The sequence below is a fragment of the Siphateles boraxobius genome, unplaced genomic scaffold, assembly GCF_051911475.1.
Source record: "Siphateles boraxobius isolate OS27281-9 unplaced genomic scaffold, OSU_SipBor_1 65, whole genome shotgun sequence".
Classification (NCBI taxonomy): domain Eukaryota; kingdom Metazoa; phylum Chordata; class Actinopteri; order Cypriniformes; family Leuciscidae; genus Siphateles; species Siphateles boraxobius.
Genome location: NW_027509192.1, coordinates 4382066 through 4409659, shown reverse-complemented (window position 1 = coordinate 4409659; position 27594 = coordinate 4382066). Strand labels below are relative to the sequence as shown.

Sequence of the window (27594 nt, the reverse complement as noted above, 5' to 3'; positions counted from 1 at the left end):
TAATTTAGTGAATCAAGCACTAAAGAGTATATGCAAATAAGCAACCGAAACCCAATAAGATTGTGATATTTTAGTATGTTTTATCTATTTTATATAACTGTATTAGCATTGATTCGTGTCAGTCAGTTAGTATTCCAAACCTTACATGGTTCTTTCTCTGTCTCTTTTTTTTGCAGTTTGGCCTAATATAACCTTGCCCAAAGAGTGGAGAACCTGTCAGCGAATTATGAATGATAAACAAGATGACCTCCTCCCTGATGCAGCAGACGATGAGAGGTCCTAGGTGGAACCGGGCCCTGTCCGACCCATTGTTCGTGCTGTCACTGGCCTTGCAGCTTCTGGTGGTGGCTGGCCTGGTGCGAGCGCAAACCTGCCCCTCCGTCTGCTCTTGTAGCAACCAGTTCAGCAAGGTCATCTGTACACGACGTTCCCTTCGAGATGTACCTGATGGTATTTCCACCAACACAAGGTACCTGAACCTTCAGGAGAACCTCATCCAGGTGATTAGGGTTGACAGCTTCAAGCATCTGAGGCACCTGGAGATCCTGCAGCTCAGCAAAAACCATATCCGCACCATTGAAATCGGAGCTTTTAACGGACTGGCCAACCTCAACACTCTGGAGCTCTTCGATAATCGTTTAACCACAATCCCCAATGGGGCTTTCGAGTACCTGTCCAAACTTAAGGAGCTTTGGTTGAGGAATAACCCTATTGAGAGTATACCCTCGTATGCCTTCAACCGTGTACCATCACTGCGAAGGCTGGACTTGGGCGAGCTGAAAAGGCTCACTTATATATCAGAAGGTGCCTTTGAGGGCCTCAGCAACCTGCGGTACCTGAACTTGGGCATGTGCAACTTGAAGGAGATCCCCAACCTTATTCCTCTAGTTCGTTTGGATGAGTTGGAGATGTCAGGAAACCAGCTCTCTATTATTAGGCCAGGGTCTTTCAAAGGCCTTGTCCACTTACAGAAACTGTGGATGATGCATGCACAGATCCAGACTATCGAGAGAAATGCCTTTGATGATCTTCAGTCCCTTGTGGAGCTCAATTTGGCCCACAATAACCTTACCCTCCTGCCTCATGACCTCTTCACCCCACTACACCACGTGGAGAGGGTACATTTGCACCACAACCCCTGGAACTGCAACTGTGACATCCTCTGGCTCAGTTGGTGGCTAAAGGAAATGGTGCCAGCCAATACAAGTTGCTGTGCCCGCTGTGCTTCACCTACCAGCCACAAAGGGCGTTACATCGGCGAACTCGACCAGAACTATTTCCATTGTTATGCACCGGTGATCGTGGAGCCCCCCGGGGACCTGAACGTGACTGAGGGAATGGCAGCAGAACTGAAATGCCGAGCGAATTCTTTGACCTCAGTGAGCTGGATCACGCCCAATGGGTCCATCATGACGCACGGGGCATACAAGATACGCATTTCCGTGCTCAACGATGGGACATTAAACTTTACCAATGTCACGATGCAGGACACTGGAACATACACTTGTATGGTGAGCAACTCCGCAGGCAACACAACAGCCTCCGCTACTCTTAATGTGTCTTCGACAGAGAACAGCAGCTTCAGTTACTTCACCACAGTTACCGTCGAGACCACAGAATCGTCACATGATGAGGGCCACCCAACAGTACAGCAAAAAGGCGCCCCAACTCCTTCTTCAGGAATTTGGGAGACTTTACCACCTTCCTTCACTACTACCACCACCACAGCACGGACGCCTCTGTCCACCAAGGCCACTGATAAGACCTACACCATCCCTGTAACGGCCCTGATCGACGGCTCCCTCAACACCTTGGATGAGGTCATGAAGACCACGAAGATCATCATTGGTTGCTTTGTGGCCATCACGCTGATGGCGGCCGTCATGCTGATCATCTTTTATAAAATGCGCAAACAGCATCACCAGCAAAACCACCACGCACCGACACGAACCATTGAGATAATCAATGTAGACGAGGATTGCGTGACGGGTGGACCTACCATGGAGGGCCACCTCGCCCTACCCCCACTGGAGCATGAGCACCTGAATCATTACACTGCTTACAAGACTGTGTACAATCACACCTCCACCATCAATTCTATACACAGCTCCGCCCACGAACCTTTGCTAATTCGGGCCAGCTCAAAAGACAATGTACAAGAAACCCAGATCTGAACTGCTTTTCATAATGGGGATTAAACGAAGAAAAAAAATACCTTAAAACTCTAAAGGAACAGTATGTGACATATCGATTTTGAAGATTGTCGAAACAAAGACAGTAGACGGATGCAAGATGTATAAGAAGGATGTTGACAGGTAGAAAAGGACATTGGGAGTTGAGTATACGTCAACCGTTTCAAAAGTGTCTTTACATAACAGAAGTTATTTATTTAAGGAAAATAACTATTGTGGTTTAATCAAGAAAAGATGTAATCGGCAATTATTTTTCCAGCAATTATTTCTTCATGTTTTTGAATGTTATTTTAAGAGTTGTTGGTTTACTAATTTGCTTTTAAACTCTGTTTAAGTCTGTTCTGTATGTGAGGACCCAATTCAAAGTAATTTGCAGCTGAATCTGAAACCTTTCCATCTGTCTGAAACTTTAAGATGCACATTTAGTGTCAATAATTTTAAAATATTAGGTTATAGATTGCCATATTAGAAAACTTTCCACCCTATAATTGTTTTAAATTGATCATGTTAATTCTAATTGATTCATTTTTTGACTCCCCTTAATTCATGATATTTGACAATAGCACATTATTCAATTACCCTTGCTGAAAAATAGGCTTTTTAAATCAGATTAAGCAGGTTTTCTGGTCATAGTTGGTATCTCAGCCTGGACAGACTCATCTGTTGGCTGGTTTTAGGCACTTTTTAAATTGGACAGTTTGGGAGACGAGCTTAAACCAGCTAAATTTTTCAGCAGGGATGGCTGCTACAAATTATATGCAGATGTATACCTGGCTTCTCTAGCCTAAAATTTAGAACAAACAGCCCTGGAAACATGTCCCAATTTAAAACCGGGCCAAATGTCAGGAACACATGTCTATTTGATGCATGCAGGGCAATTAATTTCGAATTGTTTCTGTGCTCGAACCAGAAGATTTATGGATTAAGTTAGCATTTGGTGTCTGCCCACTTGCTCTTAAATGCATTTTAAATGCTTAAAATAAGCTTTATGTTATTAAACTGTTTTCTTCATCTTCTTTATCATAGCAAACAACATTGTGAGTTCATGTGGCAGTTCACCCTTGATACCCTACTAAAGTTTCCCAATACTCATACACAGATGCAGCACACTTATTCTATGCCAAATGCTATATGGGCAGGAGGCCGAAGACTGTAGGCCTTTATTCAAAGGTTGACTGAATTGAGATGTGGCGAAAGCATGGAAATGGTTCTGACGTAGCACCATTTCCATTTCAATCCATTTTTCTTGGTGCTGTCCATGGATACAGTTGAATGAATTCATTCTGGGATGGTCTAAAAGCCAGACATAGAACCCTAAATAAGAGGGCAAAGTCAGTGCCGCTCAGATCTAAGGCTTCCAAAGATGCCACAGTTTTGTCTTTATAGACTCTGTAAACCGACTGTGTTATTTTTTCCTGTTTTTTTTTTCTTCCATATTCTATCTATCGCTGTCAATCGTTTAATAGGCAGTTATGCAATTCTTTTAAACTTCTAAGTCATATTCAATCACTTTTATTTATTTTTCGGCACAGACTGATACATTCATCTTTGGATTTAGACATGCTGTAGCCTTTGGCTGCAGGCGTGGATGACTTGAGATTATGAATTAATTTATGAAATCAGAATGGCCTGAGATGGTCACTATAGAAACCAATGACCTTGGACAGGGTGGGTGGGGGCGGTGAGTAGCCGACAGACATTGGTTTGACACGTTAATGTATTCAGAGTCAAATTGGAGAGCGAGGCGGGGTGAAAGAGCCAAAGTGGACTCATTTGAAGTGCATCTTTTAATATATAAAGCAATCTAGAGGGCTATAGGTAATTTGAAGTAAAACAATAAACCTGTGACATTTTATTCAGATTCATAGCCTTTCGTTTTGCCCATTCATAATTAATGCAAAACGCACAGGGGACTGACAGGAAGATTTTCTCTCGCTTTTCTGTTCTTAATATAGATGCCGACTGATACCATGTGGCATTTGTTGAACATTTTAGTATCATATTTTGTCCACATACCAGATGCACTCTGATTTTAAAATATCTAATGCTGATTTAAAATATCTTATGCTAGTCAGCTTTGCTATTCAGTTCATTACAAAAAAGTTTTTGAGAGTACCTCCTGCCCATTTGAAGCAAAGGCCATCTGGTACATTTGCTAATCAAGATATCCAAGCGTGCAAAAAAAGACTGTTCTTCATCTGAATATGCTGCTCTTTCCAATCTTAACTCACTTCCTTGTCTTTCTGATTTTATTTTGTGTTGTTACTGAAATTGACGTCAATCCGCACATAAGTTCATTACAGCGAAAATTGTCTATGGAGTTTAGCACAAAAGTAAACCAAGTCTTTGAGTGTTGTTTTCAGTTGCATTTTATTTGATTGGTTTGAGGATTTGGATCATTGTCTTAAATTGCCAATTTTTGGAAAACCTTTTTTCGTATTATGTTTGTTATGTCCCATCATGTGAACACATCTGTGTTTAGGGTTTCGGTTAAGGAGGGAACGAGATGCTTTTCTCTCCGTTCCACGTAACTTCTTTCTTTTCGTCTCTGAGAGGGAATGCTGTTCTAGTGGTAGATTTCTATAAAAATACATTTTGAAAATAAAAACAAAAAACAAAACAAAAACTTTTTAAATTTTAATTTTACATGTGCCAACCTGTTCTAAAAGATTTAACAAAAAAATGAGAGCGAGATATGCTGTAAAAGACGATTGGATTGATTTTCATGTAAACATTATTTCATGACCTTTAAAAAAAAGATGGCGTTCGATTATAGAAATCAGAGTTTGTAGTTCATACACAAGATAAGGTTACAAATAAACTATCATTGTCTTTTCTCTGTTGTCTCCTTACTTTTCTTTCACAAAGGTGTCTTGTGTTAAAATGACATGTCAAATTGTAAGCAATAATATTGATGACTGTAACACTGTATTTTAAATTACATACTTCAGCTTTAAACTTTGGAAAAACATATTTGGGTGTGTATTAGTGCTTATCAAAACAGCAGTTGCCTGCTGTGTGTGGATGATTGATTCAGTCTACTGTGTGAAAGGCTCCACCTGTTGTTTTGAGTTATTAGACAGAAATAGAAACGAGTGAATAGCGAAAAGGCAGACAAAATGTTCTTAGTTGATCTAAAGCAGTTGGACGTAGTGCATGTGAATAAATTTCACTGGCTGCCTCATTGTGTTCATCTGTGAGCACAGCAGTGCGGTTTCCCAGTGCTGTTTTCCAGTGCTGTGCTCAGAGACAAATACCTACGAGACGAAGCTCTACTCGTTTTACTTGTGCTTGACTGTTTTTAATGAATGTAATTGAAATATTTAAGAGGAGAGAAGGAACATCTGTTAGAATTTATGTCAAAAAGACATTTCTGTGCTTTTTTGTGTTTTTTTCCCAGTAGTTTTGATATTTAATTTAGCAGTATTTTTATTATACATGTATCAGTGTTTACCAACAATTTATCTCTAGGCTTAAAAAAAAAAAATAGCATTTAATCACATTTGTATTTAATCATTTAGCATATAGGCCCATGCTCTTATTCAAAGCGGTTCACAGATTATGTAAAACAAGCAATTTTTCATGCAGTACTCAACAACAATGTTCAAATAGCAAATTTGGGGAATAAAATAGTGTGCAAGAAGAGAGAAAAAAAAATCTAATTGTAAAATGTAATGTCATTATATTTGGCCTGCATTTTGAAGCCCTTTCTTGATGCTTGTTTCCTGCTTCACATAATATTAATTTCCCTTGTTGATGTCATAGCCTTTTATGAACTGTCCTGTGGCCGTTTGAAGGTATGTTTACACAACGATGTACTAAAAACAGAAACGTTTTTACTTGGCGTTCCTTGTGTATAGAAGACGATGTTGTCAAAACACTCCCCGACTAAAAACGCTGTATGCTGCTGCCGCCAGTAGATGGCGATATAACTTTGTAAAGAAGCACTATGCGACTATAGACTGAACTCGTAATACGCATGCGCATGACATCACCGCTATTTTGAGTTGAAAACGGTGATGTGTAAATGGCCCCTATTTTTTATTTTTTTGCCCCACAAACCAGTTCAGTGGAAATCCCACCGTACAGCTTATTTCATTGGTTAAGGTTAGGTTAAAGGTTAGGGTTAGGGTTAGGGATTAGTGTTTGGTGTAGGCCATCAGCCCTGTGATTTACGACCAATTAAATCTTTAGAATCGGCTGGGGGGCGGAGTTTCCGCTGAACTAGTTTAAGATTAATTAAGGAGCAGAAGGACCCACGTTGACCCACAGGAGTTTTTTTTTCTGGGATACTGCCAACTCATAATAGCAAAATGCCACCATTTTTACTTGTTAGCTTAGTCTGTTGCTGCATTTAGAAAAGTATATAAGCAAGGACACTGTTAGCTTAAATACCAATGTTACTATTTAATTCATGTTCCACAGAAGAAGGAATGTCATTCAAATTGGAACTTAATGAGGGTGAGTAAATGACTGAATTTTAATTTCTTCAAGAAAAAAAGCTGTTTTAGAGAATTTCACTATTCCCCGGGTTGTTGTTCAGCTCAAAGGTTTATTGACTAGCAAAGGATTGACACATTTGAGCATTCACATCTTTGCATTTCATTAACAATGTCGAGCAGCGGCAGAGAGCATAACCATCCCTGCGAAGACAACAAGCGCATTCACACAGAGCCGCACAATTCACTCGGCAGCAATTATCAGAGCATTTTTGTTTTGATTAAAATTCGCTGTGTGCCCTTTGTAGTCCTGCGTACTTTGCATGTTATTGTTTTCTGAACACTTCCCTCGAGTTTCTGTCTCTCTTGCTCGGTATTAGTCCTGTCTGTGAACCTCTGCACTGCATCCTCTCTTTCATCTCCCCATTGTGCCCTGAACGCAACTGTTAAAGAAAAAAAAAACATGGAAAGAGGAAAACAATTGTCCCCGGATACCTCTCGTGGAAAATGTCTGTTTGTATTTGCTAAAGGTGGTTTAAAATGCTTCAGGGAGCAAATGCATCACAGTAATGAGAGGGAAACCTGGGACTGTGGAAAGTAGCTATATATTTGGCCCCTATGACCTGTGACCTAATCACCAGCATGCCCCTGTCAGCCCGAAAGAACATCCCCAGATCTTTGATGGCCCATCTAAAGACTAGACAGGGTTTATTTGCTCCCTAATGGACTGGCCACAGGGAGTACAGGGTTTGTCGACTAAATACTGGGGTCTGATTTATTATCTTATATTGATATATTGTAAATGTACAATACAAATATTTATTTTAATAAAAAGTGTGTGTGTGTGTGTGTGTGTGTGTGTGTGCGCGGGGGGGGGGGGGGGTATCAGAGTCTGGTAAACCCTGCATTGTGGGGACAAAATGTCTATGTCAAAAATGTCTATGGAAAGTCCCTATAAAACATGAAAACACAACGTACGTGTGTGTTACATTTTTAAAAATGTTTATTAATTTTAAATATTGAATATGCATTAGTATTGTTTTTAAATATATTTTATTGCATTTATTTACATTTTTGTTGCCTTTGCAAATGTTAAAATAGCTATTTCTGAATGAAAGTGAAGAATATATAGAAACTGATTAAGGGTCCTAGATTGTATGCTATTTTATACACATACTATTTACTGTGGGCAGGTCAATCACAGCCCATTAGATAACCGACATAATCCTGTTTTCATATTTACATTCATGATTTGTGTTACAATTACATGAGCTTCCTCTCCTCTGGTCACATATGTTAATCACTGCTCTTGTTTAATCAGATCTATTAATCAAGCGAGCAATTAAAAGCAATGTGTTCCTCCCTACGGAAAAACAAATGTTACACACCACTTTTTTTTAACATACATGCTACATGTTATTGCAGGTTTTTTATTTTTTTATCTTCTGGACATCCAATTAACTTCCAACTAAATATTTGTAAATGAGAGCGGCACAGAAAGGCGTTTGCAGGAGTTCTTGTAGGAATCCTTTCTCCCTTCATTAAGAGATGGGTAATTAGTTTATTCCAGACTGAGCGTGAGATGTGAGAATAATTAGTTCCATCTAATCATGTGGAAAAGAGCTGGAATGGATCCATGGCTGTGATCCGTCAGCAAACATTCGACAGACACACAGAGTGATGAACGAGAGATGAATGGATCTAATTGGTCGATTTAGATCGTCACCAAGTCTGCGATCGGTGACACTACAAAGCCACGATCATGTTTAAATTCCATAGAAAGTTTCACGGATATAGAAGAAGGGAATTGTTTAGGTTCCATAATATTTAAAACTTTTTTCCAATCTAGTCTCAAGATTTAAGACCCACCATAAGACATGAAAAAATGACTGAATTTTTGTTTTAAATAAATAAATATATATATATATATATATATATATATATATATATATATATATATATATATATATATATATATATATATTAGTTTTTTGTTGTTTCATATGAGAAGGTAAGGGTGCAGCGTGACCAAGAATGTGCTTTTTATTAGTTTATTCAAAGTCATTCCTTCATTTTTAACCTTTTTATTGCCATCATGCATACATCTCATACTTGGAAAGTGAAGAAAATGGGGTTGTTTGCCAGAGGCAATGTGCAACAGAGGGTTAAATATGAACAATGAATGCAATTTATAACAAACCTCTTTAATGACACAACAGTAGGAAGTGTGCCTTTTATGCTTCTTTTGAAGCTCTCAGTCTCCAGACAACTTAGTGTCAACTTATGAATCCGGTTAATAATACTCAGTAATTAGGTGACTGGGAAAATACAAAGCGGTTTTTTATAAATGTCCTTTTTATGAGGCAAAACCAGAGCTTTGAGCATGTTTAATGACTTTTACAGTAAATAGTCTATTGCCTCCATACACTGTGACGAATTCCCCAAAGCGTTCACTTTGAGAATGTCACATGGTCGTAAATTTTTGGTTCCACTTCATATCCTGCTTCAATGTAGTTGGCTATTTGTAATAATGGCAGTAACAGAAGCAATTTGTGAGCACAGATGTGTGAATGTTTGGGGAAAACTGTGCCAAGAAATAAAGGGGATATATGAGGTATTACAAAGATATAAGAGATTTTTTTTTTTTTTACAAATGTATGGATACATCTGTGGAGTATTCCTCCGCTGTAGTGAAACCGTCATGCCATATTTAAGCTGTGAATGTAAGACAACATCATCCAGATTCATTTTCTGACGGGGTGCTTGATTTTAGATTAGCAATTTCCTGCAACACAGAAACACACATATTTGCTTAATCCAGTTTGTGCGCTGCTCGATTCCATCAAGGAGCCGAGCAGATCAAGAGGAAATTCGAGGGCACAAGAGAGAGCTTCCACAAACCATCTGTGGCCATCTGCTCTCTGGTGAAATCTGACATAGCAACAGACCTCTAGTGGAGTGCAAATGTCAGTTACATTTGCCAGCGCGCCTATGATCTGAATATCAGCGACTATACACCATAATTAAATTAGAGTAAGAACTTCTGTGCATAGCTCTGAGGAACGTCTTGCACTTTTTGTGACTTCTGGGCCTGAAGACAAATGATCATGGAGACATGATGAAGAAAAAGAAAAAAGAAAACATTTGTCACTTTAATTTACAAGATGGAATAATCATACAATGGTAAAAGAGGCTTTGTTTTTGATCTGAAGAGATCTTCACATGCAGCTTGCAGCCATTTACAAAATAGATTTATATAATGTTGTCACATAAAAGCCAATAATTATTTTCTTTATGTAAAGTATTATATGACATCCACAAACTGGTACATACCACCTTATGAGGTTGTAAAATGTAAAACTATTGTCAAAAGTATATTAAAAAATTAGTTTCCCCTTATATTTTAATATATATATATAAAAAAACATATATATATATATGTTTTTTGTTTTTGTTTTTTGTCAAATATGAACAATGTCATAAATCAGCATATCTGAATTATATCTGATAATATTAATATAATAATGAGATATCAATTTAATATAATGATTAATTAGCATATGATGTAATTAATTCAATATGTTTAATTACCAATTTTGTTGAGTGACGGTTCTAATAATTATAATGAAATTTCTTGTATTTTTTTCCCTAGATAACTTATTTTGTGTTTCATGACAGAAGAAAAGACATATGGATATGGAATGACTAGATCATGAGTAATAATTCACAGTTTTAGGTGAACTGTTCTCAAAGCCTCCTTTCTCTCCTCTCAAGGTGAGTGTTTGAGTAACATCAGTGTGTCTTGGGCGGGGGGTGTAGGGGCCTCTTGTTAGGGGTCCCGCTGTTAGCAACACAAGAGCATTTAGTCATTGTAGACAGGCAGACAGCTGTGGTTGGGCACAAGGACCCTGTTGCTAGATTAATATCCCTCGCAAGATCGAGCGGAGATGCCGGGAAGAAGAGCTGACTCAACTACATCAACGCTGGTGCTGGATTTAGGGCCATTTTATTGATATATCAGAAATGTTAAAACTGCAATGAATTTTAAAAGACTGTATAGATTTCTGCAGGCCCATATGAGCCGCTTTCACCAGATAACTGTTGTGTTGCAATATTTTTTTGCCGTATCTATGTTTTGTGTGAATCTTGTGACAGCTTTAGCTTTGCACATGATTAGGATGTCAGGAGAAGTAACATCTCCCCTCGCCTCCTCTTTACTGTACGACTGGAAAACTACAACAGAATATTGAGATGTGAGGGTTTGTGAATGAATTAATGAATGAACTCAGTTATGGTGATATATAATATGAACTCAGTTATGGTGATATTTATGGTGAATATTCAACTTGAACCACAACACCCCAATTTGCCTACCTGAGTAGGCAATACATGCAGGGACTCAGATAGTTGAATCATTTTTTATGCATTCATATACATTAATTGTCCCAACGAACCGATTCACAAAAATGAATCGGACTTTATGCAATAAAAAAGCTTCCATAAAAATGAATGTTGGCTATTTCATAAGCAAATATTTGCAGAACAACGGTAAATGTGTCCACACCTTGATGTTTTAAGAAAAGAAAGGACCATTCTGGATGAACTGAATCACAAAAATGATTCAGACTTTCTAACACTGCATATATGAGAGTATCGTTTAGGATTATTTAATTCAATGAAATGAATTAGACCAATGCAACATTAGAGAGAGAGAGAGACCGTTTAAGTAACCAATTCTTTCTGAAGCATAATTTGTTCAGCGCTAAAAGATACAGAGATAATTGTTCAGGTGGGCGAGTTTTATTACCTCTTCTTAGACATTACAATCAGCGATGCACCTTGTTGTTAAGTTTTAGATGTTGTGTGTTGTTTATATCAGCTTGTATTAAATTAAAGAACAATTTGAATCTAATTTAAATCTAGCAAAAGAGCCTCGCAAAAAAAGTATAGGCCTACACATTTAGATGCATCACAACAGCATTTTCACAAAAAAACATTAACTCTAAATCTGTATTTGCTTTTTCTCTCTCTACTTAAGCACTTACGGCATTTGTTTGAACCTCATGGGGGAAGCAGAGCGATTGTTTTAGGAACATTAATCCCGGAGTTCAGTAGCGACTCAGTTCAGGTCTACGTGCATGAATGTGGACCCTCTTCAGAAACCACAGTTTCATATATTGCTTTAAATATTAAAGTTTCCCACATTTATAGTTTGGCATCAGTTTTCTATCTGTTTTTCATTTTCAGATACAGGGTTTATATGCTGATAAATGAAATTTTCCTGTGATTTATTGTTACACATTTTACATGAGGAGGGTGTTTACACTTAACACACTTTGAAAAACGTGATCTATGGACCTTGGAGTAACAATGTAATGATGTTGTGGACGTTGCCAAGTACACACTCCTTTATCTGAGCTCATATTGGCCCTATGTTTCCCCTGCCAATCAATCTGAAATTCTTTTGTTAGGAAAATTGCATTTCCTCTAATTCAATTTCGTCAAGCGTTTTTAGGCCAAAGGCATACATTCACTTCTTTAAATCAATGGCGTAAGTGGAAAGGTTAAAGCTAAAGTGGAAATAGTGAAAACACTCAAAGCCACTACATGATGACAAAAAAAAAAGGCAATTTGAAAGAAATAAAGTATTTTTTTTAAACAGAAATGGCTTTGGAGTAAACACACTTGTTGTGACCTTCCTTATTGTGATTTAATATTCAGTCTTTCAGCCATAAATAATAAACAAACTACTTGAGTTGCCAATTATCAAAGGATGATTTTTTTTTCTCATGCAAAGCTATCATATGACTTTAGAAGACTTGGAATATTACAGATCCCCTACAGAGACATGGAGAAGGAAAATAAAATGTGACCCTGGATCACAAAACCAGTCTTAAGTAGCACGGGTATATTTGTGGAAATAGCCAACAATACATTGTATGGGTCAAAATTATCAAATTTTCTTTTATGCCAAAAATCATTAGGATATTAAGTAAAGATCATGTTCCATGAAGATATTTTGTAAATTTCCTACCGTAAATGTATAAAACGTTTATATTTGTGAGTGAATGCAGCATAATTGTGAACATAAATAGACAACTTTAAAGGCGATTTTCTCAATGTTTAGATTTTTTGCACCCTCAGATTCCATATTTTCAAATAGTTGTACCTCGGCCAAATATTGTCCTATCCTAACAAACCATACATCAATGGAAAGCTTATTTATTCAGCTTTCATGTGATGTATAAATCTCAATTTAAAAAAAAATGACCCATAAGACTGGTTTTGTCATCCAGGGTCACAAATGAGATGGAGGAAAGATTATTTGTCAATGCTTTCGCGTTCCCCCAAGAAACGTTGCGGTCCCCCGGAAAAACATTTGCGTTCCACCGAGAAGATTTTTTTTTTTGCAAGGTTTTTCGAGCGAACGCATAACATTTGTGAGAGAAACCAAAAGCATCGGCATTATTTTTCCTCCGATCTTTTTTTTTTTTTTTTAATGCTCCACCATATTCCTTAAGAGTCTCTGTAGAATATAGACCACTTTTGACAATAACTTTTAAAATGTATTAGGTGAAAAATGTTGGTTTGCGTGAAAAAGCTTTTTTTTTTTAATGGACTTACATATAATTAAAAATCTGGAAAAATAATCTTTTGGTTAAAAAGTTTTGATGCAACCTTCATATAACAAAAAGAAAAATGTTGTGATGAATAATCAAAAAAGGCCATTTGAAATAAATAAATGACTTGTATGACTTATAAGGTTTATAGGTCTTTCTCAGGGCACGAATGACTTTGTAGTGAACAAACTTGTAACCTCCATTATTGTCTGTACATATATTCTTGTATGTTGTAAAGTAATTTGCTGTAGGTAAATCATTGGGTTTTTTTTTCTTCAAGTGTTAAAGCTGGAGACTTCCTTCCCTTGACCTCTAAGGTCCTCACGCTATTTCACATCCACTCTATAATTAAGCTTAATCAATATCAGAAGAGGGAAAAACAGGAAGTGTGCCATTATATTATACACCATCAGCGAGATGGAGAATGGCGCTTAATCATCTCTGGCTGCATCTGTTTCAGATAACGCCACGCGTATCGATCTGTGTCTGGTGTCCACTGCGAAGCCATGCAAAATTAATCAGAATCAAAATCAATGCAAAACAAGCCTGCATGGTGAGTAATGATAAATGGAACAGTCTTTGAAAGCATCGTAAAGAACTCGTGAACCATCAAAAATAAACAGCTAAATATCACGCCATACTCTATACAGCTGATGTGATCACTGAGCAATTAAACTCAATCAATAACTCTATTAGGCAAACAGGAAGTGAGCTATTCTTTGAACGTCTCAACCACTATGAATCGCTGAATTTCAGAGAAAAGGGAATCATGACTAACAATTTTCAAGTTTCATTTGACCTCATCCAACACCATGTTTATCGATTTGTCAACAGAATGTTCTGTAGCCTACAGCACGCAAAGATCTTTCTCTCTGCTTATACATAATGCACACCTTGCATATAGCCTTTCAATAGTCCCATTTGTTCAATTCTCCTTTTTGTTAATTAGCTGAGACTTCAGAGCTCCAAATTGCTAAAAGCGAAATTGTATACTCTCTTGAGTAGGCCTAGTTACTTGTTTTAAATAAGTAATTACTTTATGACCACTAAAAAGTACGTTCTATAGGCCTAAAAGTATGAATGAGTGAAGGCTAGTATGAATGTAATCCAGACATGGCGTACTATTTTTTGTAAATGCATAATTATATTTCAATAGGCTACAAAAAAAGAGATAATACAGAACAAGGAACAAGAACATGTGGAGATACAGAGAAGAAGAAAGAAATTAAAATCCAGACAGTACTACATTCGCATTACATTGTTGTCATTATCATGTGACCTACCAACGTCAGTTGCCTCATGGGATAGCAAAGTGTCCACACTTTAGAATCTCGCCGGAAGTAGTAGATCATCCGGGTAGGCCTACTTTTATCTTACTCTTTTACTGTGAATTCTGACTTCTTTTGTCACATACTGTTTTTGCCTACTAGGGAAGAATGTGGTTTCAGATGCAGTTCTAGTTGTCATTGGTGATAGTCTCTAAAAGTTTGTTTGCGTTCACAATATACTGTTTCGTCAGATCTCGTAGCATCTCGCGTGCGCCAGCGTTCACAGCGCGAAACGTGGTGTTTGATTCGCGAACAAATGACTCTTATGAACCAGATCTTTTTATGAATCAATCAAAAAGATTCACAACCTCGTTTGTAATTTAGCGGTTTGTTTGAATGCGGTTTAATCGTTCAGACTCATTACTGAATTAGCAACCGACTCCATTAACCGTGTATCAATGTTTTATTGTCTAATGTGGAAATATTTATTTGAAATGAAATACATGTTCACAACAGAGCCTAATAAATGTTATTCATTCAAATATTTAACAAAAATATTAGTAGGCTTATTCATTGTTAAGCCCTGTCCAAATTGTAGGCTATTGATATTGATTTATAGGAAACTTTTTGGAGTAGCTATATGCCAACTAACAAAGTGTTTATTTTAGGAGCCAATTAAAGGTCCCCTATAGCCTATTTTGTTTAGTCTTTGTTTGCTAAGGCTTGCATTTGCTCTGACTTAGGGTTGAGATTTTAACAAACCCCTAACACTAGCATTAAACTTTGACATGTAACCCGTCCCACACAATGTTTATGCTACAGACATGATGGTCTAGGAGAGATGTGCTATTACTTCCAGCTATTTCTGCTTGGCGGATGATAAAATGGGAGAAAAAAAATCCCACAGATTTACACTGAAGGAGGAACTTGAGTCAAAATATCAAAGATTCTTGGGGGTGGACTCTTTTGACTTGGGCCAGTATGCATCCATCCAGAACACCCCAGCAACCGTATGGCTGTGCTCCGCCAACCACCCACAGCACCTTAGCAGCATGCCAGCACCACTCACTTTTTTCTTCTGTAAAACTTTCTTAGTCGCTATGGAGTGTAAGAACACCTCTTTCTATAATACATAATAAAAAAAAAAATAGATGCATACTGCACATGATATAATAGGCCTACATAATATAATACATAATTGACATTTTGCTTTTTATAATGCATGCATATACAGAGATATTTTAAAGCATTATTCGCTTCAATCAATGCTTTTAATCCTCTAATCTAAACCAAATAAAATAATATACTCTGTACACATTAAACAATGTTATATTTTTGAAAGAAGCCTGCATTTAAGTGATCAAAAATACAGTAAAAACTGTAATATTGTGAATTATTATTACAATTTAAAAGAACAGTTTCCTATTTATTCCTAATGTAGTATATGTATTCACATACTAAGAGTGAATGAGAGTGTTTAACCTAAACCATATGTTACATTGCAGTTCCCATTTTTGTTCACATTGGTGAGTGACCTGTAGGTTCAAGTATTGTAGTGAAGTTTTCGGAGTAGACCATAATATGATATAAAAAGTCATAAAATAGCCAATGAACACGATCTTTTCCATTTTCAAGACTGGCATTCAGAAATGTTTATGAGGTAATCAACTTTTCCATCACAATGAAATGACAATAGTTCATGGTTTTCATAGGAAACTGTTAAATGTCAACGTCCACTTGATATGATATCCACACTATACACTATCAATTCCAACAGGGCAGAGAAATCCCATCAGAAAAGCCATCTGGACAGAACAGAGCCCTCCCTTTCCCCACAGCGCCTTGTGAAAAACACTCAGCTGGTATTGGATTAAGGAAAGCAGCCAAATCGTCAATAAACAAACCCCAGCACCTCTTGAAAGGATTACATCTATTGACATTTTGACATTTGTATACACAAATTATATCCACGTTTTGGGAAATTGAGATGTCTGTTTGTCTGCCAAAAAGAGGTGGAGAGTTTTAGTCTTGATTGACAGGAGACAAGTTTCCCCCAGTGACATAATACATTGGGAGTTGAATCCTAATCCCATATTTTTATTATTCATTCATTCATTCATTCATTTGAATACATAAATAATAAAGACATGGGATTAGCATGAAAATAAATAATGAATGAATAAATAAATGAATGAATGAATGAATAACTAACTAAATAAATAATTTTATGACTTTTTCCATATGTTATCTCAGAATTGTTGTATAAAGAGTGTTCCCTTTCGAGGGAACTCGCGATGCGTCGATGACGCTTTGGGAACGCCTTTGCGTGACTGAAGGCTTGTTCGACTTGAACCGGCGCTGCAAAGACCGATCGGTTGATGACATCAAAGTACCGCGAGAGCGATTCAAAAGCATAAGGAGCCGTCTGCTCTCTAATCGCTCTCGCGGTACTTTGATGTCATAAACCGATCGGTCTGTGCAGCGCCGGTTCAAGTCGAACAAGCCTTGAGTCTGAAGCACTACTGTCAACTAATCCAATTGAATGAATGAAGCGTCACGTGCGGGTGACGTCATGACCAGGGCCGGGTTTCCCGATAACGATGTATCTTAGCTCTTAAGAGCGCTCTCTACGTGCAAGGTTACGAACGCTCGCCGCAATTCCACGCGCGTTTCCCAAAACTGCACTTAACATGAACGCGCGAGAACGCGTTCTACGTGCTACTTAAGCGTCGCTGTCCATTCGCGAAGTGCTGAAAAATAACCTTATATGGAATCGTATTCTGAACGTTTAACCTAATTATCGTCATTTGTTGTGTATTAGAAATCAAGACAAGTCTATATGAATATAAAACACCTATACAGGCTGACAAAATGGCTGAACAAAAACAAAAAAACAAGAGAAGAGACCTTTCAAAAAGATAAAATTAATGTCCTTTTAGAGGAGATAGAGGGAAACAAAGATTTTATTTTTAACAGATTTAAAGGACACCATACAAATAAGGAAAAACAAAACATCTGGAAGGACATTGTCACATTGCAAACTAACTGCAACCGTGTTCAAAGATCAGGGAAGGAGGTCCGCAAGAAATGCCCAATACATGGCTGGTTTTCGTGCACGTCAGCAAGTCATTGACAGATTTTTTTGAATTCATCCCTATTTTGCCCATATGCCCTATTTAGCATATTTCCCAGATTACTTATTTTATGATTTTTTGTTTTTTGTTCATTCGTTTAATTTACATGTGTATTTCTATTTTTTCTTCCCTTTTTAATTATTTCATTTATTCATTTAAACAAAACACGAGTACAACAAAGTGCAATCAAAACCTGTATATTATACTTACGTTGCAGTGTAATCTGTTAAATCTAGATAAAAGTGTAATCTGCCGGTTGTCCTGCAGGTGACCTCATAAATTTGTCTTCTTACGATGCACTTGGGGATGTACGATTACTCCAGAGCACTCGTAGTTCTACGAAGATTTTCAGGTGCTACTTAAGTTACGATGCTTTTGGGAAACAGACGATAATATTAAGATCAGTCGTACGATCGTTTTTACGATCAACTTAGGCTTACGATGCTTTTGGGAAACGCAGCCCAGGAAGATATAAAAGCACATCCGGTGCAATGCTCGCGTTAGCTTTTGTGCCTCAGCAAAGCGCTCTGTGTCAAAACTGTCTGTTATATTTATTGTTGTCTGTCTCTCATTATATTGTATTATGGCGAAACAACTATTCAAAGCCTGTGCTTCTCCTTGCCCTCGTTATATCACGGGTGGAGATACACATGAGCTTTGTGTAGTTTGTTTGGGAGTGGAGCATGCTATGTCAGCCTTCGAGGGGGCTGACTGTCAGCATTGTGAGCGTCTCCCGCTCCGCATGCTCCGCTCCCGTCTGTCCACATTTGAGGATGATGGACAGGCTTGCGAACCTCGGGGTTCTGGACCCGCGGCTGCCGAGGCAGCTCGGAGAAGGCTCACTTGGGGTTCGCAAATGGATCTTTCGGCGGGGTTGGGGACGGGCTCTGCCTTATCTCCTCCTTTACAGTGCTCTAGCTCTGAGGAGGTAGAGTTACTGAGCATCGGTAAGAGTGACACATACACAAATAAAGAAAGTTCAATAAGGGGAGAGGATTCACCATCCCTCTCCCCAGCACATGAGGAGCTTATTGAGGTGATAACTCGTGCTGTAGATAAGTTGAGTATTGACTGGCCAGCAGAAAAGAGAGATTCTCGCCCTAAAAGCAAATTAGACAAGTGTTTTCTCACTTCTAATGTTTCATCTCAATCACGGGCCCTTCCATTCTTTCCTGATCTACATAGTGACCTATGTAGGTGACCTACATAGTGACCGTGTTGCCTGATCTACATAGTGACCTATGTAGATCATGGAATAAACCATATTCGTCACGTCTTTTTAGTCCCCATGTTCAAACGTATTCAAATATAAAGGGGCTGAAAGATTTTGGTTATGGGTCGATGCCCCCAGCGGAACAGACGCTCGCGAGCTATCTGTCTCCTGGGTCAGCATCGTCCCTGAAGGATCCCGTGTTGCCGAATAAACCACTAAAGACCACATCTAATTTAGTGGGTAAGGCTTATACGGCAGCAGGTCTAGCTGTAGCCTGTCTGCACACGATGGCAGTGCTCCAAGCCTATCAGGCAGATCTGCTGGGGGATATAGATAGGAGTGAGGGAGTTAGTCCCGACGAAATTCGAGAACTTCGTCGGGCTACAGATCTTTCTCTCAGAGCTACGAAGGAGCTATGGCAGCCCTCGTAGCTACTGAGAGACATCTTTGGTTAAATCTGACAGATATGAAAGATAAAGATCGGGCTTTTCTTTTAGATGCCCCTATTTCTCCCTCTGGTCTTTTTGGTGACTCAGTGAATTCGGTTGTTGAAAGATTTCAAGAAAATAAAAAACAATCTGAGGCTTTAAAAAATTCTTTCCTCGCCGATTCCATCCCGCTGGGGATGCTGGGCGTGAGCACCCCCAGCCAAGCTCCTCGCACCATGTGCAACAAAAAATAAGTGTTGCGTCTCGTGCTCCCCCGAATAAATCTTGGAATAAATCTTGGGGACCGAGCCAACATTCTCAGCCGAAGTCGGCTAAGTCTAAGCCGGATCTGAGGACCGTACTTATGGCTAGGAAGGCTTCGGCTCAGAAAAGGTCCTGACGCTATGTACGTCAGACCATCGAGGACAACCAAGCGTTGTACACCTCAGAATACGGTGCCCGCTCCACTTCGGGGTCCTCATGGGACCGGTCTGCCAACCCCGCCCCCCTTGGTGCTTCGGGGCGCAGTGGTATCCAGCGAATGTTCGGCGCAGAGTCGACTCGACATTGCGTTGGACGTGAGCCCTCTGAGGGGGGTTCAAAAACAGTCAGTTCGGTTGTTTCCTGCCAATATGCTTCAGGTCGCCGAAGTTATCTCGAGAGACTGGTACCCTTAGTAGATTTTCTAACAGAGTGGAAGAATCTGTCGAATATATCTCCTTGGGTCCTGCAGATAATAGAGAAAGGTTACAGAATCCAATTCGGTTCTCCTCCGCCTCGTTACAACGGGGTGTTACTCACGGTAGTACATCCCGAGCAGGCTCTGGTAATGGAGCAAGAAGTTCATTCTCTCTTAGCAAAGGGAGCCATAGAACAGGTGTACTCCCCCGACAGAGAATCGGGGTTTTACAGCCGATACTTCATTGTTCCAAAAAAGGATGGGGGGTTGCGTCCAATTTTAGATCTTCGTTTGCTGAATCGTGCGGTCAAGAAATTGAAATTCAAGATGCTCACACTCAAACAGATAGTGACTCAAATCAGAGTCATTTCCCCCTGTTGCTCTGCTCCCAGGAGTTCTGGAGAGAGTCTGCCAGGACGGAGTAAGTCTATTATTAGTAGCTCCACGCTGGCCGAATCGTTTTTGGTTTGCGGACCTAATTCATCTCCTAGACAGACCTGCTTTCGAGATTCCTGTCAGGAGAGACCTTCTGTCTCAGGCAGGGGGCACAATATTTCACCCCTGACCGGAGATTTTGAACCTATGGGTTTGGCCTCTGAGGGGGCCCAACTTTTAGAGAGTGGTCTCTCGACTGAGGTCGTTGAGACTATTCTTAGCTCCAGAGCTCCAGCCACAAGGAAATTATATATACTTAAGTGGAACGTTTTCACGTCTTGGTGTCACCAACAGCAGCGAGATCCAGTTAACTGTTCAGTCAACACAGTACTTGAGTTTCTCCAGTCTCGTTTCACGTCAGGTTTATGTCATTCTACCTTAAAGGTTTACGTGGCGGCCATTGCGGCTTTCCACGCCCCTGTGGGTATTACATCTTTGGGTCGAGACCCCCTGATTATTCGTTTCCTTCGTGGCACCTTGAGGTTGAGGCCTGCAGTTCGAACTAGGGTGCCGGCATGGGATCTGGCCATAGTTTTGGAAGGCCTGTCTTGGGCTCCCTTCGAGCCCCTAGATTTAGTTTCAGAAAATTTTCTGACTTTCAAGACTATCTTTCTGTTAGCCATTTCATCCCTAAAATGAGTCAGAGACCTTCAGGCTCTTTCTGTGTCTCCCACCTGTTTGGAATTTGCACCGGGTATGGTTAAGGCGTTCTTATACCCTAAGCAGGGTTACGTCCCTAAGGTGCCAACCAATATTCCAAGGCCTATTGTACTGCAGGCATTCTCTCCTCCTCCGTTTACATCTTCGGACCAGGAAAAACTGAATCTCTTGTGTCCAGTGCGAGCACTGTACACTTATGTCCACAGGGCTGCCCCGTGGAGGAGATCTGATCAGTTGTTTGACTGTTTTGGTTCACCTAAGAAAGGTCTTCCTGCTTCTAAACAGACAATCAGTAAGTGGATAGTCGAGGCTATTTCTCTTGCATATGAGTCCTCTGGCCAGCCATGTCCTTTGGTGGTCAGAGCTCACTCTACCCGAAGTATGGCGGCCTCTAAAGCCCTCTTATCAGGAGTTTCCCTTCAGGAGGTTTGTGATGCGGCGGGTTGGTCCTCGCCGCTAACATTTGTGAGGTTTTATAGCCTGGACCTGGAAGCTGCCCCAGGATCCCAGGTGCTTTTTACTTAATTTGCCCACAGTTTTATCATCTGGCATTTTGGAATTATGGCGTATTGGGTATTATCTTTCCCAAAGCGCCATCGACGCATCGCGAGTTCCCTCGAAAGGGAACGTCTCAGGTTACGACTGTGACCCTATTTCCCTGAGAAGGGAACGAGACGATGCGTCTCCCTGCCATACTTCCTGCATCCCTGCGATCGACTTTGCTTCGGCTCTATAAGCTAACGCGAGCAATGCACCGGATGTGCTTTTATATCTTCCTGGTCATGACCTCACCCGCCCGTGACGCTTCATTCATTCCATTGGACTAGTTGACAGTAGTGCTTCAGACTCAGTCACGCAAAGGCGTTCCCAAACCGTCATCAACGCATCGTCTCGTTCCCTTCTCAGGGAACTAGGGTTACAGTCGTAACCTGAGACGTTTTTTTCCTCCATTTATTTATTTGTTTGTTTGTTTTTAAAGAAGGAAAGAAAGAAAAAAGAGAGTATTAGGCAAGGAAATAAATACAATAAATAAATCTCTACAAATTTTTACAAATGTAATCTCTTAAAACAGACCGCAAAAATATTACAAATTAATTAATGAAGGTATTTATTTATTTTAAGTTTTTCATGCCTAAAACTGTATCATTTATTTGTTTGTTTGTATGAATAAATAATAAGGATACTGAATTAACATGAACATGTATAAATAAATTGTTCATGCCTAATCCCAATAAATAATAATAATTATTTATAATAAATAAATAGGATTAAGCAGAAATTAATATAATAAATATTTCTCTTTCACAAGTTTAATCTTAAAACATACCACAAAATATGTATTTTGTTTTTCATGCTTAATATTGTATGCAGAGGTGGACAAAGTACACAATTTACTTGAGTGAAAGTTCATATACTGGTCAAATATTACTCTGTTACAAATAAAAGTTGTAAAGGGTTTTTAAAAGTACCGAAGTATCAAAAGTAAATGTCAATGCATTGTTTTATTATTCTTGCATTGTTTTATGAAATACTTTAAGTACCATATGCCTCTGAATCTATGCCTGCCTGCCCTCATATCAATAGCAAATTTATTTCTACAACACAGTTCCAGTAGAGGAATTGAATGTGAGTTTGAATAAGCGCACTCAATAACGTCCACAATGGTTTCGGACATCCAAATGGCTGTTCCCTCAAATAGTGCCCTATTTAAAGTTTTTTGGCTTTTAATATGAATATGTTGGCGTTGCTGTTATCTATAAGCTAGTATGCTCCAAAATAATGACAAAATTCGCATTTAGAAGACCAAACCCAACGTTGAAAATGAAAATCAGGTTGATGTCAGAATCCAACGCCAGATTGATGTCAATCTCCAACGTTGGACAGACATTGTATGTGGTTGAAAATTAAAATCGGGTTGACGTCAGAAACCAACATCAGTCGCGTTCTGACATCAACCTGACTTTCATTTCCAACCAAAATCCTTCCCTAACTGTCGTTACTGTCTACTTAAGGACCTTGACAGAAATATAGTGGAGTAAAAAGTATGATATTTGTCTTTCAAATGTAGTGAAGTTAAAGTAAAAAGTTTCCAGAAAAAATTTTCTCAAGTAAAGTACAGATAGTCAAAAAGTGTACTTTGTTACTGTCCACCTCTGATTGTATGTATTTATTCATTAATTTATTTGTTTTCATGCCTAATCCTGCATATTCATTCATTCATTCATTCATTCAGTCAGTCAAACAAATAAATAATAAACAGGTTTAATCTCCATCATTATTATTGTATAAAGTCTGCTGTTTATGTGCTTTCATAATTTCCCATCATGCCTTGTTTACTTTTTGCTTCTCCTCTCTAGATTGTTTTGGGCTGGGCCACAGCTGCCTTCACAGCTGAAAAGATTGCCCCAGCTGCAAAAACTGTAACGATTCCATGTGGTGCAATATGTTTGATTCGTCCCAAGAAAGCAGGCACGTTATTTACTAATTCGTTGTCCAGTTCAGCGTATTTCTAGGTGAGACTCCATATGTGAAATTTTGGAGATGAGCAAGCAGGACTTTGCCATGTTGCTTACTCCTCTGTTTTCCCCAAAGGAGTTGCATTATTTATTCACACAGCTCAAAACTCTTGGCCTGGGGTCATATCATAACCTTTTCCATATGTTCACCGCTGATGATGGTACAGTATAAGGAAGCAACAGCCTTATCTCAAACTGTTAAATCATTAATATATATGCATATGCTGTGTTATGAAAAGTTATTCGGTCTACTGACATTTCTTGACTGCATACTCCACGTACTATATCACCTGTAAACATTTCACACTACTGTGTGCACAAGATAAACAACGTCTGCAAAGTAAACAGATATAAGGATAGATATATCTTGTTCGCCTCTTGAGAGATGAATACATGCGACATCACACACCATCCATTTATTTGAAAATTGTGGCTCAGTGCAGTCAGTTAAAGTAACAGTTTTACTGTATAAGAGAGACCAGGGTTAGTTGTCACAGGCACTGAAAAGAAATTGGTGTAGGATTTACATTGTAGTAAGACTATTTTTTTTCACATATACCCCAATAGTTTTATGTTTATAATTTTATTTAGTTTTATGTACAACTGTGTTTTGTGTTTTATGTATATATTGCAATTTTAGACAATTTATTAATTTTTTAAATGAACAAGGATTTGTTTGATATTCTAACTTTTCCGTTTTTGCTCTTTAATGAAATCGTTTCATAACTGTTTTATTGATTAAACATGTCTGAAAAGCCACAAAATATCCTAACATATTTTAAATATATTCATAATATTCACAAAAAATGTTTAATTATTTCGACTTTAGATAGCATTTTAAATTTAAAAAAAGTATTCTCAAATCAGTGTCAGTATGGGATTCCCATTGTGATGACATATCCTGTTATATTCAAAAGGTCAACATTTATTCGGTGTATTTCTAAGAGTCAGCTTAGAGAAATGCCAGACTGTACGTTTACTTTTCTTAGTAGAAATAACCTAAATAGTTTGCATGGCAATTATAAAAAGATGCCAGCACAGAGTAAAAACTCTTATTTCAGCACTTTAGCCAAGTTTCTGCAGTAAGTGCATAAATTATATAAATTATATATATATATATATATATATATAATATGTATATAAAAACTATACTAACTATACAAACTATATTACTTAGTATAAGATTTGTTTATTTTTATCATTATTATTAATTAATTTGCGTCATGCTTAAGACCCTTTTAAGTCATCATGAAACAAATCTTGTGATAGTCTTTGCTTCCCTATTGTGATGTATATCCAAGTGAAACAGCTTCTCAAACAGGAAAAAACATGTAAGACAGGACTAGATTTTGTAAGGAGGGAATTGAATGGATGGTTGTGGTTTGCTATTGGTCGATCTCATGTGAGAGACAGGTTGCCCCGCCCTCGTGGCAGTAAACACATCATCACAAAAGAGAAGAGATGTATGCAAGAGGCAGGGGGAGTTGTTTTGAACAAAGATTAGGTAACACTTTATTTTAAGGTGACACTTACATGTTACTACATGTACTTACTATAGAAATAACAGTAAATTGTGCATAATTACAAGTAACCTACCTCTAACCATATAACCGTAACTCTATAGTAAGTTAATATTACTCAGTACTTATGTACGTACAATGAAAGTACTTCACCTTAAAGGGACACTATGTAGTTTTTCAACCTTCATAATATATTTCCAAGACAGTTGAGATGGTACATTGACTTACAATAGGTTGAATGACACATCTGCCGTAGCCTGACAGTGTCTGTATCGCTTTTACTGTCACTATGTAACTTCGGGTTTCGGGTAGGAACCCGAGCACAAACAGAACTACAAAATTTCGACTGCTTTACGGCATATGTCACTTCCTCAAATTCTGACGTGAGAGCCCAACTAGCGTTTGATACCCGTGTTATGTTGTTGTCATGGCCGAAGCAACAACTAAAAGGAAGAAGGCAAAGGTTTTGTCAGAGGAGACTAAAAGAAGAAAAAGGGAGCGTGACAAATTAAAAGGCCGATCGAGGATCAATATTGGAGCGAGAGCGAGACAGTTTGAAGACGGTGAGAGTGCGCGTGCGCCGGCTCTCTCTCTCTCTATCCTCGTTCTTTCAGTAAACATGCACGCTGTCACTAGCGCAGCAGTCAGTCATCTATAAAGTGTTTATAAATTTATAAATAAATCAGGGAGTCTGGGAGCTGACTACCACGCGAAATGTAAAAGGCTGAATAACATGGCTGGCCATGTTACGGAATCTATCTGGTCCTCTACCTATCTACCTATTTACCTTCATGAATCAAGTAATGCTAGTAGAGTAGCGAATTATCAATCTGGTAGCTAGTAACGTTAAACACTAACATGCTAGTTTACGATGGTTATAATAAATAATCTTTCAGGTTAACTATCCTAATGTCTGCAGGCTGATAGTCATGTTTGTTTATTTATTTTTCTGGTGAAAGTGTCTTGCCTCAGGCATAATGCAAATCGATTTTCAAAATTGCAATAATCATGTCTAACGACATCATAACGGACATTGGTACGAAATAATGCGACGTACATGTAACTTTATTGATGTCATCTGGCATTTTGTAATGTCCACATTACACTCAAAAAACAAATGCAAGTATACAGTAGGCCTAGGCTATAGGCTATTTACTTGTAATTTAGCTGCAATCATGTAAAAACGTTATAAGCCATCAGTGACGCTCTGCCTGAGTGGTAGGCTATTTACGACAGTAACCTTAAATACAAGTACTCTACAGATGACTCATGGGGGCGCTGTTTGACAAAAACGGAATTCCTGCATAGTGTGCCTTTTAAACAAAGTGTAACCGAAGATTATGAGAGCACATGAATTTAATAATAATAATAATAACAATATGACGCAGGGATATATCATTTATAATAAATACTGCAATAATCTATAATAAATAAGATGTCATTATGACTTCAACTAAAATCACTGTAACACTTACACTTTCATATTGTATTGCTTTAATAAAGGGATCTGATATTCTGTTATAACCAAACAAAAACACTTTAAGAAAGCCTCACAACATGCTGTGCATCTCCAGGAGGCTTCTTTTGAAAACCTACGGATCAGACAAAGACTTTATAAACAGCATGGATTCAGCTTGTATGAATTTGTTTCAAAGAAAAAAAAAACATATCAAGATTTAAACAGCCTATAATCATTCAATCCCAATTTCTTTGCTATTCCCCAACCTGCAACACTTATGGAAATGCTGTTTTGACTTGTGAAACAAGCAAACTAGTATGTAATCTTTGCCATATTCCATTTTAGCCTATTACAACGGGATAACCAATCAGGACGAGCTTCACACCGCACACAGGCACACGAGAGAGGAGGCTGACTAACTACACTTCATACATTACATTACATGACTCTGAGCGGGGCATTTATTGCCTTTGTGGCGACAGAATACACTGGCCGACTGCATTTACCAGATGGCTCGGAATTCACTCTGAGGGGGCCATAAAAGTCGATATATTTCAGAGGGAATATCAAAGCATGTCTGATCTATTCTTCATTGCAGAGCATTGAATCAGCACCTTCCCCCTGTGCTTATTATAGGCGGCGAAGTGAGGAAGAGATTTTCATGATAGGGGGCTGGAAAGACATAAATGAATAAGAGAATAAAGTGATTTGCCCAGAGCTCTTGCGAGTTTAATTTGCATGAGTAGTGTATTTTGTTTGTCTCCCCCAAGCTTGATAGATTACACCATGGACTCTGACGGAATTAAATGCATCAGCTAATTAGTTTTATACGGTCAGTGCCATAAGGGTTCTAGGCCCAGCCGAGAGTTCCTGGAGCATTCTCTATCTACGCTAGCACCCGATATCTTTATTACAGGTGAAACCAAACAATGAAGGAAGATACTGCAATATTGCATAAAAAATCATAGTGGCGATGAAGAAAAGAATGGCTCCCCTTGTAATGGGAGAAAGTACACTTTTCAGAACTTTAA

At 38.5% G+C, this 27594-nt stretch overlaps 1 protein-coding gene across 4 annotated transcripts in view; it reads left to right on the top strand.

Moving 5' to 3' along the window:
- The window catches only part of lrrc4ca (leucine rich repeat containing 4C, genome duplicate a), a 224571-nt gene extending 219542 nt beyond the window's left edge, over positions 1-5029 (top strand). For all 4 annotated transcript variants that reach the window (XM_077210331.1, XM_077210328.1, XM_077210329.1 and 1 more), the window contains one exon: positions 177-5029. In XM_077210331.1, the coding sequence (XP_077066446.1) occupies positions 231-2174 (1944 nt within the window). In that variant the 5' untranslated portion in view covers positions 177-230 and the 3' untranslated portion in view covers positions 2175-5029. The remainder of the gene's footprint in view (positions 1-176) is intronic.
- The last annotated feature ends 22565 nt before the right edge of the window (positions 5030-27594 follow it).